The 16,788-nt window shown below is 37.7% G+C and overlaps 1 protein-coding gene across 4 annotated transcripts in view; it reads left to right on the plus strand.

The window, feature by feature from the left end:
- Nucleotides 1-16,788, plus strand: part of ZNF385B (zinc finger protein 385B) — a 342,813-nt gene that overhangs the window by 240,870 nt on the left and 85,155 nt on the right. For all 4 annotated transcript variants that reach the window (XM_061135163.1, XM_061135164.1, XM_061135165.1 and 1 more), the window contains one exon: nt 4,407-4,549. In XM_061135163.1, the coding sequence (XP_060991146.1) occupies nt 4,407-4,549 (143 nt within the window). The remainder of the gene's footprint in view (nt 1-4,406; nt 4,550-16,788) is intronic.

Below are 16,788 nucleotides of genomic sequence, written 5' to 3' on the forward strand. Positions count from 1 at the left end.
CAGTATTGGCTCTGTCCCATGAGAATAGCATCATAATAGGAACATTATACCACCCTTTGTGTTGAAATACCTGCTCATTATATTTTCAATCTTTTTGTTCCTCAGTGAGTCCTTGAGTTTTAGAAAAATTAAGCATTTTCTTGCAGGGTGCAATGCATTTTGGCCCAATTGCTGCTTGTATCTCCCACTGACTTTTGGGCATCCTGAGGTGAGGAGAAATGTTCCCCAGCAACAGCAGCAGCAGCAAAATCTGGAATAAGATGACAGAGGGGGTCACAGCTCAAACTAACTTGTGCAAAATGTGCAGTTTATTCCACTCATTTTCCGTTTGCAGAAACATCCTTTGAAGCAATCAATTTTGGTAAAGTGATATTAAAGAGCAGGTTTTAAAAGTGAAAACAGCAAGGCTGAGGTGAGGGAATTGATGAAAGCATAGTTAATATTTATTCAGAAGATCTACCAGTACTTTAAAACAATCTGTGTTTAACATGGCAAATTGTCTGTCATTAAAATGCTAATGAAATGGTAAACAACTGCTAAGTTTTTTATGCTAATGAATGGTGGCAGCTAAGTAGTTCTCAAGCCCTGTCTTTATTAGCACAGAGATTTTATTGGATAAGGGGGATCATTGTGCATTCTGACCTTTGTTGATGGAGCAATCTGTTTGTCAAGTTCCATGCTGCAGTCTATTTGATTTGAGTTTGTTAGTACAAAGTGACTCTTGCAGGCTCTCAGGGGCCATGTATTACCGTGTTATCAGAGCCACCATTGTGGGCTTAGAAAAAGAATTTTGCTTCCCTTTGTGAGACCCACAGTGGCAAAATAATTATACATTTGTTCATTGGGCATGTTAAAAGACAGAAGTCGACTGAGTAAATGTTGAAGATCTAATTGGCTTTATTGAACGATTCATGCATCAGACAGCATCCCCGCAGTGAACAGGCTACAGAAAGGGAAGATGTTGCCAACCTAAAAAAAATGCACAATGTGAGAGTTGTGAGTTAAGTTTTATTTGGGGCAAAATCAAGACTATAGCCCGGGAGACAGCAATTCAGATAGCTCTGAGAAACTACTTCAAAGAGGTATGGGGGAAAGTCAGTGTGTATGTCCTTTTGGTGAAGGGGGAGTACATGCAGTCAAATAAATATTTTTTGCAGAAGGTTTCTGCTAGTCATGAGGAATCAACGTCACCATGAAGGATTTTAGTGCTTTTCTAGATATGAGGAGATGTAAGAATTGGCCTTATAAAATATCAGGTCCTGAAAATATCTGTCTGAAGACCTGTTCTGGCAGATTTTCTCAGCGCACAGAGCACGCCTGAGCTCCTTTCAGGGGGGTGCTGCAAGTCAGCACCTGCAGTGCCTGATTTAATCCTCGTAGAGGAGGCTGGCCAGTGCCAATGGCAAAGGACAGTTTGTAGTTGATGACTTTTAAAGGCATGGCAGGAAGATCATAAACAAAAGGGAATATTTCAAGCCTAAATAACCTATCTATGGGGGACAGAAGGGGTCTGTGTGAAAGATTACCTCATCTTCCTTTGGTTGATAGAGAGGGCCCACATGACCAGTTGCCTCATTGGTGCTCACCAAAAGATTCCACCTTAACTGGTTAGGATTACATTCTTGGGTAGGTTTATATTCCTAGGTTGTAACTGCAGTTGGGTTAGCTACTAGCACAAATGACTCCATTTTAGGTCTTTTCTTTTTTAACAGGCAGCTATAAGTATACTGACAACTATAATAGCTATAAATTGTAAAAGGTCATGATCTAATATAAGAAATATCTGTCTTTCAACTTAGCTAAAATTTTGAAGCAAAGCTTTTAAGATAAATATTTTAGTAAATGCCTCTGTAGCACTTGACATATTGATATAATATATCATCTTGGATCTACAAGCTCTGAAGTTAGCAAGGAATGTAACATTACCTAATTAGAAGAATGATGTGTAATTAAATGCAAGGTGGTTATGTGAATGCCCAGTTGAGATCAAAGTATTTACTTTGTAGGGTCTTGCACATCACAGCCAGTCAAATATATATCAAATAAAGAAGGAAATTTTTTTTTAAGTGAAAAAAATATACAGTATTTACTTTGACATCAGGGGAGAAAAAGAACATCTCTGTTTGATCTATACTTTTAGCTGATTCTCTTTTTGCTGAGTCCTACTCTATATTCCTTAATGCATGGATTGACCTAAAGACTTGCCATTAGAGATAAATGCTTTAGACACCCTTCTCATTTTTCCTGTTTTTAGGATCAATGTAAATAAGGTATGATAGTCTTTTAATACTATTGCCAATAATGTTCTGGAATGATGTGAAAAATGATGCAGAGTTTATTAAGGAAATTCATTACCCAAAAAAATCACTGAAATAAAAATTTTAGCTATTCTGAGACACTAAGATAAAAGACTGATGAAAATTTTAATAGTCAGAGCATTTTCCCATGTTGTTCATTTCTCCTTGAAGTCAGCAGGGGATTTTAGGCATGTAATTATTTGTGGTCCTATAAGACCTCCCTGGTAGCTCAGCTGATAAAGAATCCTCCTGCAATGCAGGAGACCCCAGTTCAATTCCTGGGTTGGGAAGATGCCTTTGAGAAGGGATAGGCTATCCAGTCCTGTATTCTTGGTCTTCCCTGGTGGCTCAGATGGTAAAGAATCTGCCCACAGTGTGGGAGACATGGGTTCAATGCCTGGGTTGGGAAGATTCCCTGGAAGAGGGCACGGCAACCCACCTAATGTTCTTGCCTGGAGAATCTCCATGGACAGAGGAGCCTGGTGGGCTACAGTCCATGGAGTTCCAAAGAGTCAGACACGACTGAGCGACTAAGCACAGCATATTATCAGCATGTCAGAGAAAACTGGAATCTTCATACACTGCTGGTGGTAGTATAAAATGGTTTAGCCATTTTGGAAGACAGCCTGAAAGTTCTCAAAAGGTTAAACCATTTGACTATCATATGACCCAACAATCCCCAGTTCCACTTTTAGGTGTATATAAGTGAACTAAAAACATTGTCACACAAAAATTTATAAACAAATGTTCATATCAGCATTATTCATAATGGCCCCAAAGTGGAAACAGCTCAAATATCCATCAACTGATGAATAAATAATAGAAAATGGTACATCTACAATAGAATATTATTAATCATTAAAAAGGAATTAAATTCTGATACATGCTACAACATGAATGCATCTTAAAAGCATGCCAAGTAAAAGAAAACAGTCACAAAAGACCTCATATTATGTGATTTCATTTATGTGAAATGTCCAGAAAAGACAAATCTGTAAAGACAGAAAGTAGATTAGTGGCTACCAAGATCGGGAGGTGTTGGGAGAAAGTGGGTGTGACTGCTAATAAGTTTGGAGTTTCTTTTAGGGATCATGAAAATCTAATATTGATTATGGTCCTGGTTGCACAGGACTCTGAATATTTGAAAATCATTAAATTGTACACTCTAAGTGTGTGAATTTTATCTTTCTATGCCTGTCATATTTTGTTTAAAAAGGGCATATCAGAGCCTGTCTCCCAGAGAGCCACCTGCACTAGCAGTTACTGATCTGCAGTAGGTAGAGACTACAAACTAAAGAGAAATGTGTGTTATGGTGGAGAGGAGTGTTTTAAATCCACTACAGACAGGTTATACCAGATATATAAAGACAACTAATAGAATTGTTAAAGGGATAGTTACTAAAATAATACAAGGCTCATTAGAAATAAAAGGTGAAATAAAAAATTTGGTTCCAACTCCTCTGTGTCCCTCCAAAACCCTGCCACATCATCACCCTGTTTGGATTCTCTAACTCTCCAGTGTCTAAACTAAAGACAACCTTCTAATTGTTTTTTATAGAGAACAAATTGTCCAAGTGATAACTTTCTTGGAAGTAGACCGGAACTATGAGTCCAAGGTTTCTTCCTTGGGTAAAAACCCTATGCCTATCTCTGATTTGCATAAAACGCTCCCACTGGCCAGTCAATAATTATGAATAATAAAGGGCATCTGACTTCAAGAGGCTCCTCCCCTCCTCTCTCCTACATTTTTTGGCCAGTTGGAGGCAACAGTTGAACAAGAGGATGATATTCTGCCCCACATGCCAACAGGGTCTGTGTACTGTGTATCTCAGCAGAGTCTGAGCAGCCCCGGCCTTCACCATAGGGAAGCATCCTGTATCACTGTCTTAGACATTGAGCAAGAAGACCCTTTTTAACTGCATTTTCTCCTTCTGTGCCATTTGCTGACTGCCAGCATAACTCTGTGGTGGTTTAGTTGCTAAGTCATGTCCAGCGACTTAGCATAACTCTTTGCTTGCAGGTTGCAGCTCAGCAGTCTTGTTTGTGTGCTTTAAGTTGGGGAGGGAGATGGATGTGAGGTTAAATTCATTTTTGTTCTGTTCTTGGCAGGCAGTACATGCCATACTACTACCCTTCCTGCTCTTGTGCGCGCACCGACCCTGATGATGCAGCCTTCACTGGATATCAAACCGTTTATGTCGTTTCCAGTGGACAGTAATTCTGCTGTTGGGCTCTTTCCAAATTTTAACACAGTGAGTACATGCATTTTTATTTTATTTATCTCCTCCTCAGTCTCTTTCATTACAGTTGTGAATAGGCAATAGATGTGACCTGTGCCCACGTGTGTAATTTTAAACCATATATTGGTTATGCAACTCAGCTGTATTATGCAAGATAATGCTTCACCCATGAGAATTAGTCCAAACAAAAACCAGCATATTTGTTTTACAAATATTTACGCAGGCAACTTTCACCTGTTGCTTTGTGCAATTTTGATAGACTTTTTCAGGGACTTCAGAACCTACGTTATTTCTGGGTTTCTGTTACCATGCTCAGGAACACAATTTAGAGATCTTAAGTCACATTGATTTTTCCCTACTTCTAGAAAGAAAAAAATAGTGTGTGTTTCATCTCCCTGGGGACATTTTTATTTGGAAGATTTTTTTTTTTTTTTAGATAAAGACTCTTACACAAACAAATTTTATTTGGAAGCTATTGTAGATTATGTGAATCTGATGCTATTAGTAAAAAGAAAAAATGCACTTTATATCTGCATGTTAGTTGTCCACATGATACTTTGACATTCATTTTAAAACATGATAAATATTAGTGAATTACCTGTAACTGCCAATGTTCTTTATTCGGGGCAGCTAACCTTTTATCTGAATGAAAGACAGTTTTTATAGGTATGCCACGTGGAGCATGACACCCTTCAACAATAGAATTCTGCCCAAAATCTGTCCATAGCCAGCTTCTAAGCTTACAGTAAAAGGTTGACCAGTTCAGATAATTGCATAAATTATGTCTGTTCAGTCAATGAATACAGCCGTTGGGGCATGATGGTCTACATGAATGATCCGGCATTATAGAATAGAAGCTACCATAATCAAGAAAAAGAACTGCATTATCAACATCACCAGACAGTGGACATCTGAAGCACTGCCAGATATGTCCTTCTGCAGATTTATCTTCTGTATGAAGTGAAAACAGCAGCAGGACTTTTCCTCAAGGATTGTAAATAAAATCTGCTGACAGGCCTTCTGTAGTAACTTAGGCCTTGTAAGGTAATTAAAGGGTCATTGGTCAGCCAGCTTTTTAAAGAGTACTGGCCTTGACTTAGCAAGTAATGGTTGAATGTTATCATCTTCTTGGGGTTTTTCAGACACAAGTCACACAATTTTTTTTAAAGGCTTAAAACAATGAACATTGTTTCTAGTGAAGTGGAGCTGCTCAGTAAGATAAATCACACCTGCCCTGGTCATTTTATCCATCAGGAGTGACCATGCCAAAGCAACATTTTGTACCACTTTAGAGAATGAACTGAAGCATGCCTGTTCTATCCTCTATCTAAACATGGGTGATGCATTCCAGACATAATTGAATTAAGCTTTACTTCTGAAAGCGTTTATTAGATACTCGTGTTTTGATTAATGTACATTTGAAAGACAGCATTTATAACCACTGCAGAAGTCCGGTCACTGTCAGAAAGCAGAACTGAAAATGTGAGTAAGCATAAATGTCTCCCATGGTGGTTTACCTCTCTGTATTTTTTTTTTTTTAACACAAGTAGTACTTATTTCAGAAATTCAAATAAAACATTAACATTCAAAGCAAAATGTCAAAGTCACCATTCCCTACCACTGTAGACACACTCCCTTCACTGGAGAAAAGTGCTCTCAGCGGCTGGTCTGCATTCTTCCAGCCCCTTCTAGAAGTATGTTATGTGCGTATACAACAGGAACCTACCATCTGATTAGTGCTGTTCTCTAAGTCACTTTTAGAGAACTTCCAAATGTCTTACATATATTCCTCTGTTTTTAATGGCAGTAAAGCAACAGTGGAAAGAATATTTTATAAGTTAAAAAAAAGCCTTATAATGACTTGTTAATGTTGTGTAGGGCTTACAGATGCACTGATGTTAGTCACTCAGTCGTGCCCAGCTCTTTGCAGCCCCGTAGATCCCACCAGGCTTCTCTGTCCATGGGATTCCCCAGGCAAGAATACTGAGTGGATTGCCATGCCCTCCTCCAGGAGAATCTTCCCAACCCAGGGATCGAATTCAGGTCTCCTGCATTGCAGGCAGATTCTTTACCGTCTGAGCCACCATAGCTCTTAACCATATGATATATTAATATTTGGGAGAAGGCAATGGCACCCCACTCCAGTACTCTTGCCTGGAAAATCCCATGGACAAAGGAGCTTGGTAGGCTGCAGTCCATGTGGTCGCACAGAGTTGGACACAACTAAAGTGATTTAGCAGCAGCATATTAATATTTGAGAAAATCCAAGAAATAATTCTACTAGTAGAATTTCATTGTTTTTTCTTCTTAGAGGCAAATAAACTTGTAACTTTCAAATGAAAATATTTTTTCATGAAAGTGAAGAATATAGCAAAGAACTGCCTGACATAATCATTTTATTCTCTCTATATTATATCCAAGGCATTTATTGGATAGAGAGTTCTTCTGGTAATATATTAAAAATTAAATCATTGCAAGTGAGACCCTCTATCGTCTTGCAAAAAAATTGAATTAATGGGATCATTGGGTTACCTACGATTTTTCACTGATTTGAAGTTTCAATTACTCTCATCCTTTTCCTATCATCTTTTCCATTCCAGTGTCTAATTCACCCAACAGACTTCCCAGGGCAATTTCATAGAAGTCACTATCCACATTTTCCTAGGAAAATAGTTTTACATCACTACTAATAAATATACTGGATTATTGTATTGTGCGATATTTTACATTCTTCAAAGGACTCAGACATTAGAACATTTTAATCGACCATGATTATTATTTGTATTGTCTACATGAGGCAAAGGCATTAGTGAAGGAAGAACTGAGTCTTGAATTAGAATCTTCTGACTTCAAAACTGATGTTCTGGCTCTTCTGTGTCCTTGGCTCTTTTGGTCCATGTCACCTCTCACTTCATTCAGTGTGAACAAAGCTCAATCAGAAATCTGTGCTCTAAAAAAAAAAAAGAAAGAAAGAAATCTGTGCTCTTTTTGGCAGCTTGGTAGACAATTTTCAGCAGAATCATTAAGCAGAAAGAGGAAAGGATTTTTTGAATGTGTAATATAGACCTTTGCAAACAATATCTATGAAGCAGAATGTATTTTCAAAAGTTATAATCTCTTGTTAGCAAATTTTAAAAGTATATTCTACTCAGTAGTCTATGTGCTCTTTGAGAACCAACATGAATGCTATCATAATCACTTCATTTTTAAATCATGAATAATATTAGTAAATATAAGAAATATGTTTTAACTCATAACTATTATCAGAAGAATAAACACTGTACTCTGAGACCATAGCTGAAAGCTTTGGAAGTTCCAAGTTTTGCTATTTTCTCTAAGTGGATTTAAAATACATATGTGAAGTAATGATTTCCTCCTATTTTTATAGTGGAGTATGATACTGTTATGCAGTAAACACAGCAAGAATGAAATGGGATTCTGTCATATCTGAAAGCAGAATAGGTGGCTATTCTATACTAAATTGTATGCAATGAAGATACATGCCTCACAGTATTCAGTTAGTGGCCATCTTCCCTTACAAATGACAAAATCTGTCTCAGTGTTTACAGGTGAGAATAAGCAAAAAATTCAAGAACACTTCTGAAGGAGAGCTCTGAGCAGACATGCTAGGGAAAACGGGGTTTGGCTCACCAATATTTTGTGGTGGACTATATGTCAAGGGTGCATGTCTGGGGAATGAGGATATTAACTCTGCTCTTCAGTAGTTGTACTTCACAAAGGGACTGTTTGAGCCTCTTACAGGTGAAAGACTGAGCAAACCAAAGTGGAAATTTTTAAAGGTCTTGACCTTTTTATCTAAAGCTTGATAGACTTTCCTGCCAGGCAAGTCACTGAGGCTCACTTCCACCATGCTACCCAACCTTGGTTTATTTGTCATTCAGGGCCCAACACAGATAGCGCCTCCTTCACAGGATACTTTCTGTGACGCTTCCTGTCTGACTTAAGTGCCTATCCTCTGTATTCCCAAAGTAACTCCCAATTGCACCACATTCTCCCTGATTAACCACCAATCTTCACTGGACTGTCGGACTCTTGAGAACAAGGGCTGTATTTTATCTTTGTACGTTTGGTGTCCGGCAGAGCTGCTCAATAAAACTTCTTTGAAGGAAGGATAGAGGAAAGGGCTCCAGTTCCTCAGTTTTCAGTGTTCCTGGTACCCCTTCTAGCAAAGGGAATTTCAGCATTTCTGAGCCCTAAGGACAAGGTGATAAGAGCAGGTGTTTACTTTTATTTTCCTGAGAATTATTATCCTTTTTTAGTTTAAAAGGAGTAATTAGATATAAACTTTTCTCTAGCTATAGTTCTGGCTTTCTCTGTGTGGATGGTATGGAAACTCTACAAATATCAACTGCATTCTTTGTCCTAGGTCCTAGACTTAGGAGCATTTAGTTTAAAATCAAGGTCATTAGTTAGGGAATTAACATTCCATATGAAAACATAATATATGAACTAAGGAGTACTGGGTTTGGGGAAGGAGATAAACAAAAAATTAAAACAAGAGTACCATAGTGCCCAAGAAACTTATAAGAAATAGAATTAATAATAAAAGGCAAGATAATATAATAACCCCCCCCCCAAAATAGATAAAGTGAAAATAGTTACTGAACTTTATAGTGTTCAAGAAAGGCCAGAAAGAATGAATTTTTGCATCCCAATAGAACTATTTTCTTTATTTTGTTATTCACTTTACTTCAATTTGCTAAGTACTTCATGGTCATCCTTTAATTTCTGTGCATGATTATTTTTAGCTGTCAAATGGATATAATTATTTCTTCCTATTAGAATCTCCCAATCATTTATTGTGGATTCCATTTTTATCTTCCTCTTACCTGGATAATACTTGGTATTTAATACTTGGTGTTCTATACCTGGATAATACATGGTTAGCCACCTCATCGGAGAAGGCAATGGCACCCCACTCCAGCACTGTTGCCTGGAGAATCCCATGGACTGGTAGGCTGCAGACCATGGGGTCGCTAAGAGTTGGACATGACTGAGCAACTTCCCTTTCACTTTTTACTTTCATGCATTGGAGAAGGAAATGGCACCCCACTCCAGTGTTCTTGCCTGGAGAATCCCAGGGATGGGGGAGCCTGGTGGGCTGCCGTCTGTGGGGTCTCACAGAGTCAGCCATGACTGAAGTGACTTAGCAGCAGCAGCAGCAGCAGCCACCTTATGCGAAGAGTTGACTCACTGGAAAAGACCCTGATGCTGAGAGGGATTGGGGGCAGGAGGAGAAGGGGATGATAGAGGATGAGATGGCTGAATGGCTTCACCAACTCGATGGACATGGGTTTGAGTGAACTCCGGGAGTTGGTGATGGACAGGGAGGCCTGGCATGCTGCAATTCATGGGGTCACAAAGAGTCGGACATGACTGAGCAACTGAACTGAACTGAACTGATCCTTAATAAGAGATGTCTTCTAATTTTAAATAAGTTGCATACTTACCATAATGGATCATGTCAACTTAATATGATAAAATAGGTCCATTTTGTAGGCATACCTACACACATGCTATTATGGACTGAATATGTCCTCCCCAAATTCACATATTGAAGCTCTAACACCTGATAATACTTAGAAATTGGGCCTTTGAGAGATAATTAGTTAGATGAGGTCATGAGGGTGGTGCCCTCATAAGGTGATTAGTGCCCTTTTAAAGTAAAGACACCAGAAAGCTATTCCCTTATCTACCGTGTGAAAACATAGTGCAAAGGAAGCCATCTGCAAGCAGAAAGACAGCTCTTAGCATAACCTGACTGTGCTGGTGCCCTTGATCTTGTACTTTAAGCCTCCAAGATTGTGAGAATTTATTTGTGTTGTTTCAGCCACCCAGTCCATGGTATTTTGTTATGGCAGCTCAAGCAGACTAAGACACATATGCAGCCTGTATACTGTTTTTGTTTTTGTTGTTATTGATTTGCTAAATCATGTCCAACTTTTTCAAGTTTCTTTTTGACAGTCATGTGTTAGATATATGCACAGATATACTTGTGTGACACTCCAGAGCTATAACTATAATCAAGAGCCCCCATAAGACCACAGTCATCTGTCAGTTTCTCTACTGATTGGCAGTATTTTCCATGCCTGTTTATTTCAAATGTCTTTGTGAGTCCTGCCTTGTTTTTGCATCTCCTCCAGGAAAGGCTATGCACAATGAAGGTCACTGATACTTTATTGCAAGAGGCTCAATAATCTTATTTTTGTGAAAAAAATGGATTTTTATTACCTACCTTGAAATTATTTTTTTCCTGACTCATGAACAAACATGTGGAGAAGAATAAAGATTATTTCTATTGTATAAAGTCCCAAATTGCTATATGATTCTTTGAATCATTCATAACAAGTTGTAGAATGAGAAATGTTTACCATTTATTTTATCGTTCTAAATTCTTTGAGATTCTGGATCGTTCATAGTTTGTGATTTCAATGACTATTTAAATGTTTTCTTTCTTTTAGTAGAAATAATCATATATTTATCAAGGAGGTCCAAAATAAAGAAATAAGGAATCAAACTCATATTCACTTTGCTGTGAATTCATGCCATGCTTCTCATGAGATGTTACTATAAGGAAACCTGAAGTAAGCTAGAACATTCCATTTTTACCTGCCTTTGATATCTATATCAATTTAATGAAGTCCTTAGATTGTGTTCAAATATCCCATTTCTTTTTTCACTCTTGAAATCCTTTTAGAATATATAGGTATTATTGATAGGGTATGTAGATATGCATGTATGCTTACATAATATGTGGCCATGTATGTGCTCTGTCCTTAATGAAATTATTTGTTCAAGGCATCCAGGAAAAAACATGCATTCACAACCACTTGTGGAGTGTCTACATGTGCCAGTCTTTGTGCTAAGGAGGAGTAATAGTGAATAAGACAGAAACTGCTTTCACTATCTGGTAGATATTACTTCTTCCTCTTGTTTAATTTGTCATCAGATAACAGAGCATTCTGCTTATAATGAATAGTGAAGTCAGTTGATAAAAGCTGCCAAGAAACATCAGGTTAAGACCTTGATGCACCTTTACAGGGTCAGGAATCACAAGGTTTCAGGAGCATGTGAAAAGGGGAACCCATAGTTCCACCATGCTGTGTCCTCTTTCGTGTCCCTTTCATTATCCTAGCCTCAACCTCACATGGCTCTGGAGCCTCATCTTCAGTGCTAGAGTTTCAAGGATTATGTGTACTTGGAGGGCACATCAGATTTTCTGGCAAGACAGATCTTCAGTCTTGGCGCTGTCCCAGGTCAGCATTTTTTAGAGTAGAGTCAACTTGGCAAAAGTGTCTGTGTCAGGCCCTCTTTTTTAAAAATGTATCTTATTCTTAACAAATCTCCAGCTAATTAAAAGAAGAAACCAACAACAACCTTGTTCCTAGGTTCTTTCAGTGACCAAGCCTTTTTCTGCCTGTGGTAAAGTAGGAGAGCTTAATAAATATAAAGTGTGGCAGAATATTATTGTACAAAACATTGCTTCCAGCCCAGAAACAGTATTTCTAAATCACCTGCTCTATAAACAATAATTGATGGTGGTGTTCCTTGAGAAACCTTTATCAAAAGCTTGGGAACCCAAGCCATCAATAGCACAGACCTTTTTTTATTCTTCTCTCTAGATTCTTATATTCAGAATTAGATCTCAAATCTCTTTGGGGAAGGGAAAAGCGTCTTTTGGAATATTCTAATCCCTTTATTTTTATAGTGGCTTTTGAGGGTGCTAAAGATGAATTGGAGTGCTATTTAGCAATCTGTGAAGTTTCAACATCTTTGTGGAACTCAGTAGGGATCTTGGAAAAATACTTTTTTTCACAGGTTTAGCTGTCAATTTAAGTTTTATTACCTTCCTTTTTACATTCTGATGCTTGAGACAACATGAAAGAACATAAATTATGTAAATAGTACCTTATTTTCATGGAATTCTAGTATCAGAGGGCTTTAATGTATTTTAAAGACATACTACAATGAAATTTTTTTTTAACACATCTATGTTTAAAATAGGCTACATGTGTCTTTGTGGTACCCTTTTTGCAGAGCAGAAGGTTGTAGAATATAATCTAGTCTTCTCATTTCTTCCCATAGACAGCTCTGCCAATGAAAAGGGCAGTAAAAACTATCAGACAGGCAAGAGCTGGTTCTCCACCCTACAGTATCCTGAATTTAAATGTGTGTATTTCTCACAGGTTGTTCATGTGGGGCATATTATTTAAAGTATCCAATAAATCCTCGTGGCTTCTAACATCAGGCCTTGCAGTATATTCTATTCAGAAGATGAATTTGTCTTGTCAGTCTCATGCTTGTTTTCTCTTATTAGGGACAGTTTCTAGAGCCAAGTGAAGATCTGAGAGGTAGAGTAGGAAATATATGTGTTCTGTTTCGCAGGCTTGTGATTTACAAATAATTAGATACATACAGAAAGTCTCCAACGATTCAAAACTTGTATCTGGGTCTAATTTCTTTGTTTTCCTTATGTAGACATCAAATTTCCCTAATATGTAAAAGGGTTAGTTCAGTTCAGTTCAGTCACTCAGTCATGTCCGACTCTTTGCGACCCCATGAACTGCAGCACACCAGGCCTCCCTGTCCATCACCAACTCCTGGAGTCTACCCAAACCCATGTCCATTAAGTCGGTGATGCCATCCAGCCATCTCATCCTCTGTCGTCCCCTTCTCCTCCTGCCCTCAATCTTTCCCAGCATCAGGGTCTTTTCCAATGAGTCAGCTCTTCGCATCAGATGGCCAAAGTATTGGAGTTTCAGCTTCAGCGTCAGTCCTTCCAATGAACACCCAGGACTGATCTCCTTTAGGATGGACTGGTTAGATCTTCCTTGTAGTCCAAGGGACTCTCAAGAGTCTTCTCCAACACCACAGTTCAAAAGCATCAATTCTTCTGCTCTCAGCTTTCTTTATAGTCCAACTGTCACATCCATACATGACTACTGGAAAAACCATAGCCTTGGCTAGATGGACCTTGTTGACAAAGTAATGTCTCTGCTTTTTAATATGCTGTCTAGGTTGGTCATAGCTTTCCTTCCAGGGAATAAGTGTGTTTTAATTTCATGGCTGCAATCACCATCTGCAGTGATTTTGGAGCCCAGAAAAATAAAGTCAGCCACTGTTTCCACTGTTTCCTCATCTATTTGCCATGAAGTAATGGGCCCAGATGCAAAAATGATCTTAGTTTTCTGAATGTTGAGCTTTAAGCCAACTTTTTCACTCTCCTCTTTCACCTTCATCAAGAGGCTTTTTAAAAGGGTTAGTTGTCATGATAATCAAATCCACAAAATTTCCATTTCCAAAATGAGCTGAAGCTACCAGATGCTAAAATGATTACTAATAGCCATTATCACATGATACGTACTTAAGTTTCAACTTTGAAGTACTTGCCTTCTAAAGGAAACAGTGGCATGCATTCATTTAGTCAGTCAGTCATTCAGCATTTCTATCCCACTTCCTCCCCAAAACCACTTGGAACATCCCGTGTGATCTGAGAAATAAGGCTGCCTGACATGTTCCAAAGTGAGTCTTCTGACAGTCCTGCCTGGCCTTGGACTCTGCTTCGTGCCACCCTGGGGGGCAGGAACCAGAGTGGAGGGGTGAGAAAGGAAGGGCAGTTTATTTCATTACATAGGGAAGGAACACTTGACAAGAGTCAGAGCACCACAATGGACTTGTTTTCTTTGATCTTGAAAAAAGTAACTTGGTTCTATTTTTCCTCAATCTAAAACCAGGGGTGATTAATACTCTCTTTGTCTATATCATGACATCATGAAAATTTGAGTTATTATATTTATGGAGTATTGAGGATATGACTGACAGTTTAGAAAATTTCTGGAATTTAGTGAATGTGAAAAAATCGAAACAATATAACATACCACCATCCTATTTTTAGTAATTTAAAATACCCATTAATTTCAAATGAGATGTTTATGAGGTGATTCCCAAACAGAAAAGCTGTATTCTTATAAATAATATAAATATTTTAATTAATATTTCTATCTCTTTGATCTCATCTTCTTAACCAGTTACCTTAAATAAATCAAGGTATGTTTATCACTGGGGCTAGAATTGTGCATTAGAGCAGTCCTAACTAAGGTCGATGCTAAGAATATGGCTAAGCCCTCATTCGTGAGCTTTAAATTTACAGTCAGCTTGAAGAAGTCATGTCTGGCACTAAGCAGGTACTCAATTTATGTTAGCTTGAATGATATAAAAGTAGTGCATACCTAAAGACCAGAATCACCTGACTGCCTGAAAACCATGAAGAGGAATGATGAATTTTGAGCAGTGCTGGGGAGGAGGTATATTGAGTGGAGGTTGGAAATAACCACAACTAGTTTGGCTGGATTCCTTTTTTCTCCGTTTACCTCCAATAATATTTAGATTATAAGGGCCATGTATAAAGATATTTTGAGCCGAAAAGCTTTGCACCTGTAACACACTGTAATTGACACCAAAGACACAAACATATTTTCTGTTATATTTTCAAACTACTGTTGGCTTCCAAATATAGAACCTTTATTCTCACATTATTTATTAATCAATTTGATATTAGTTAAAATGGAAATTTAAAATATTTTAAACTCAAAATAGTCCACATGTTCATTTATCCTTTTTGTATTGATAAGGGAATTATATTCTAAAAATTCTTTGAATCTTTGACTGTTACAGAACTCTCTTCACCATACTGCCTTCTTTTTTTATTTAATTTGCCAATTTAATTTGAATTTAATTTGCCAATCATATGAGAAAAACCCATGCAACCTGTGCAGTAATATCTAATTGTAAATTCAGTGTGACATCTACCTGTAAACTCAATGCTTCCTCAAAAGTGACTGGTAGGTTTATACTCTATCCCCAAATATTATATAGCCCTTAAAGATATGTACATATGTGTGAAAACTTTTTTCTTAGAATATAAACATTAGCCTAAATACAACTTTAAAAATATACAAGCCAAGATATTCTAGCTCCATAGCTGTCAGAAATAGCAGAGAAATGTATCAATCTGTAGACTTCTGGGGCAGGAAGGGAGGGATTAAAACAGATTCATTTTAAATCAGTTCCTTCATAAAATAACTTTCTAGAAAGAGCCTGTGGCACATAGCTCATCACTCCTTGTGCAATCAGACCCTCCATTGTCTTCTGAGAGAGCTGCCGCTTCACAGGCCCGGCCCCTTTAATGGATGAGTAGCCTCTGAAGAAGAATTGTGACACCCAGATGTGGAGTTCTTTGAAGCTACACTTTCTGGGGAACCATCATTTTGGTTGCAAGCAAGAGTAATATCAATTTCCTGGGGATCATGCATCCCAGGAAATTATCAGCAATTCATAGACTTTCCTTTTTGCATTTGCTTCAGCCTCAAGGGTAATCACAAAAGATTATAGTCTCCATTTCGGCTTCCATATCACTGAAATATTCTTCTCTGTTGAGAACAATTGATTTCCAGAGGCCAGCTTTTAACCCCAGCTTCAGGAGGCCACTTGGACTGCAATGGTTTGATAACTTCCAGCAGTTGTTACTGTGATATGGTTCTGATACGAGGCAGAGATTCAGTGATTCCTGACTAATTACAAGAATCCCTTTAAATCAAGTAATATATCAACTTCTCATGCTATTGGATATCGTTATTTTTTTTTCCATTTTAGTAAGTGTTAGAAGTTGAGGGAGATAGAAGGGTAAATAAAAGTTTTCAAATGAGTGTTGTGAAGATTTTGAAGTCAGCATCCTGAGAGACTGAATTTCAGAATGAAAAACAGAATAACTCAGAAATGTTTCTGAAAGTCTTCAGAGGTAGATTAAAAATACCCGTGATTTTGCTTCATAATATTAAGACTCTTCATGAACATTACTAAGGGATTTTGTGATTCATGACAACTTGCTCTGTAATTCTTATAGGTCTTTCTCCTTTGCTTGATTAGGAAATCTTGATGCCATGTCCATGGTCAAACTGTAAGGAAATTGATGTATTTTTAACTGATTATTTTATTTTATTTGCCATATTCACTTTTCTCTTATATATGATGCTCTTACTCTGAACACACAGGGACAGAAAGGGCTTTGTTTATATTTGAAATAAATTTGGTGGATAAAATTGTTTTACCTAGAAGTAAATGTTCCTTCGTTACAAATTCAAAACACTACAATTCCTTACAAATTCAAAAGAAAGGAAGGCAGTTCAGTTTAAACTACTTTTGGTGTGAAGTGTAGCCTCCTTTCATCTCAT

The sequence above is a fragment of the Dama dama genome, chromosome 33, assembly GCF_033118175.1.
Source record: "Dama dama isolate Ldn47 chromosome 33, ASM3311817v1, whole genome shotgun sequence".
Lineage (NCBI taxonomy): Eukaryota > Metazoa > Chordata > Mammalia > Artiodactyla > Cervidae > Dama > Dama dama.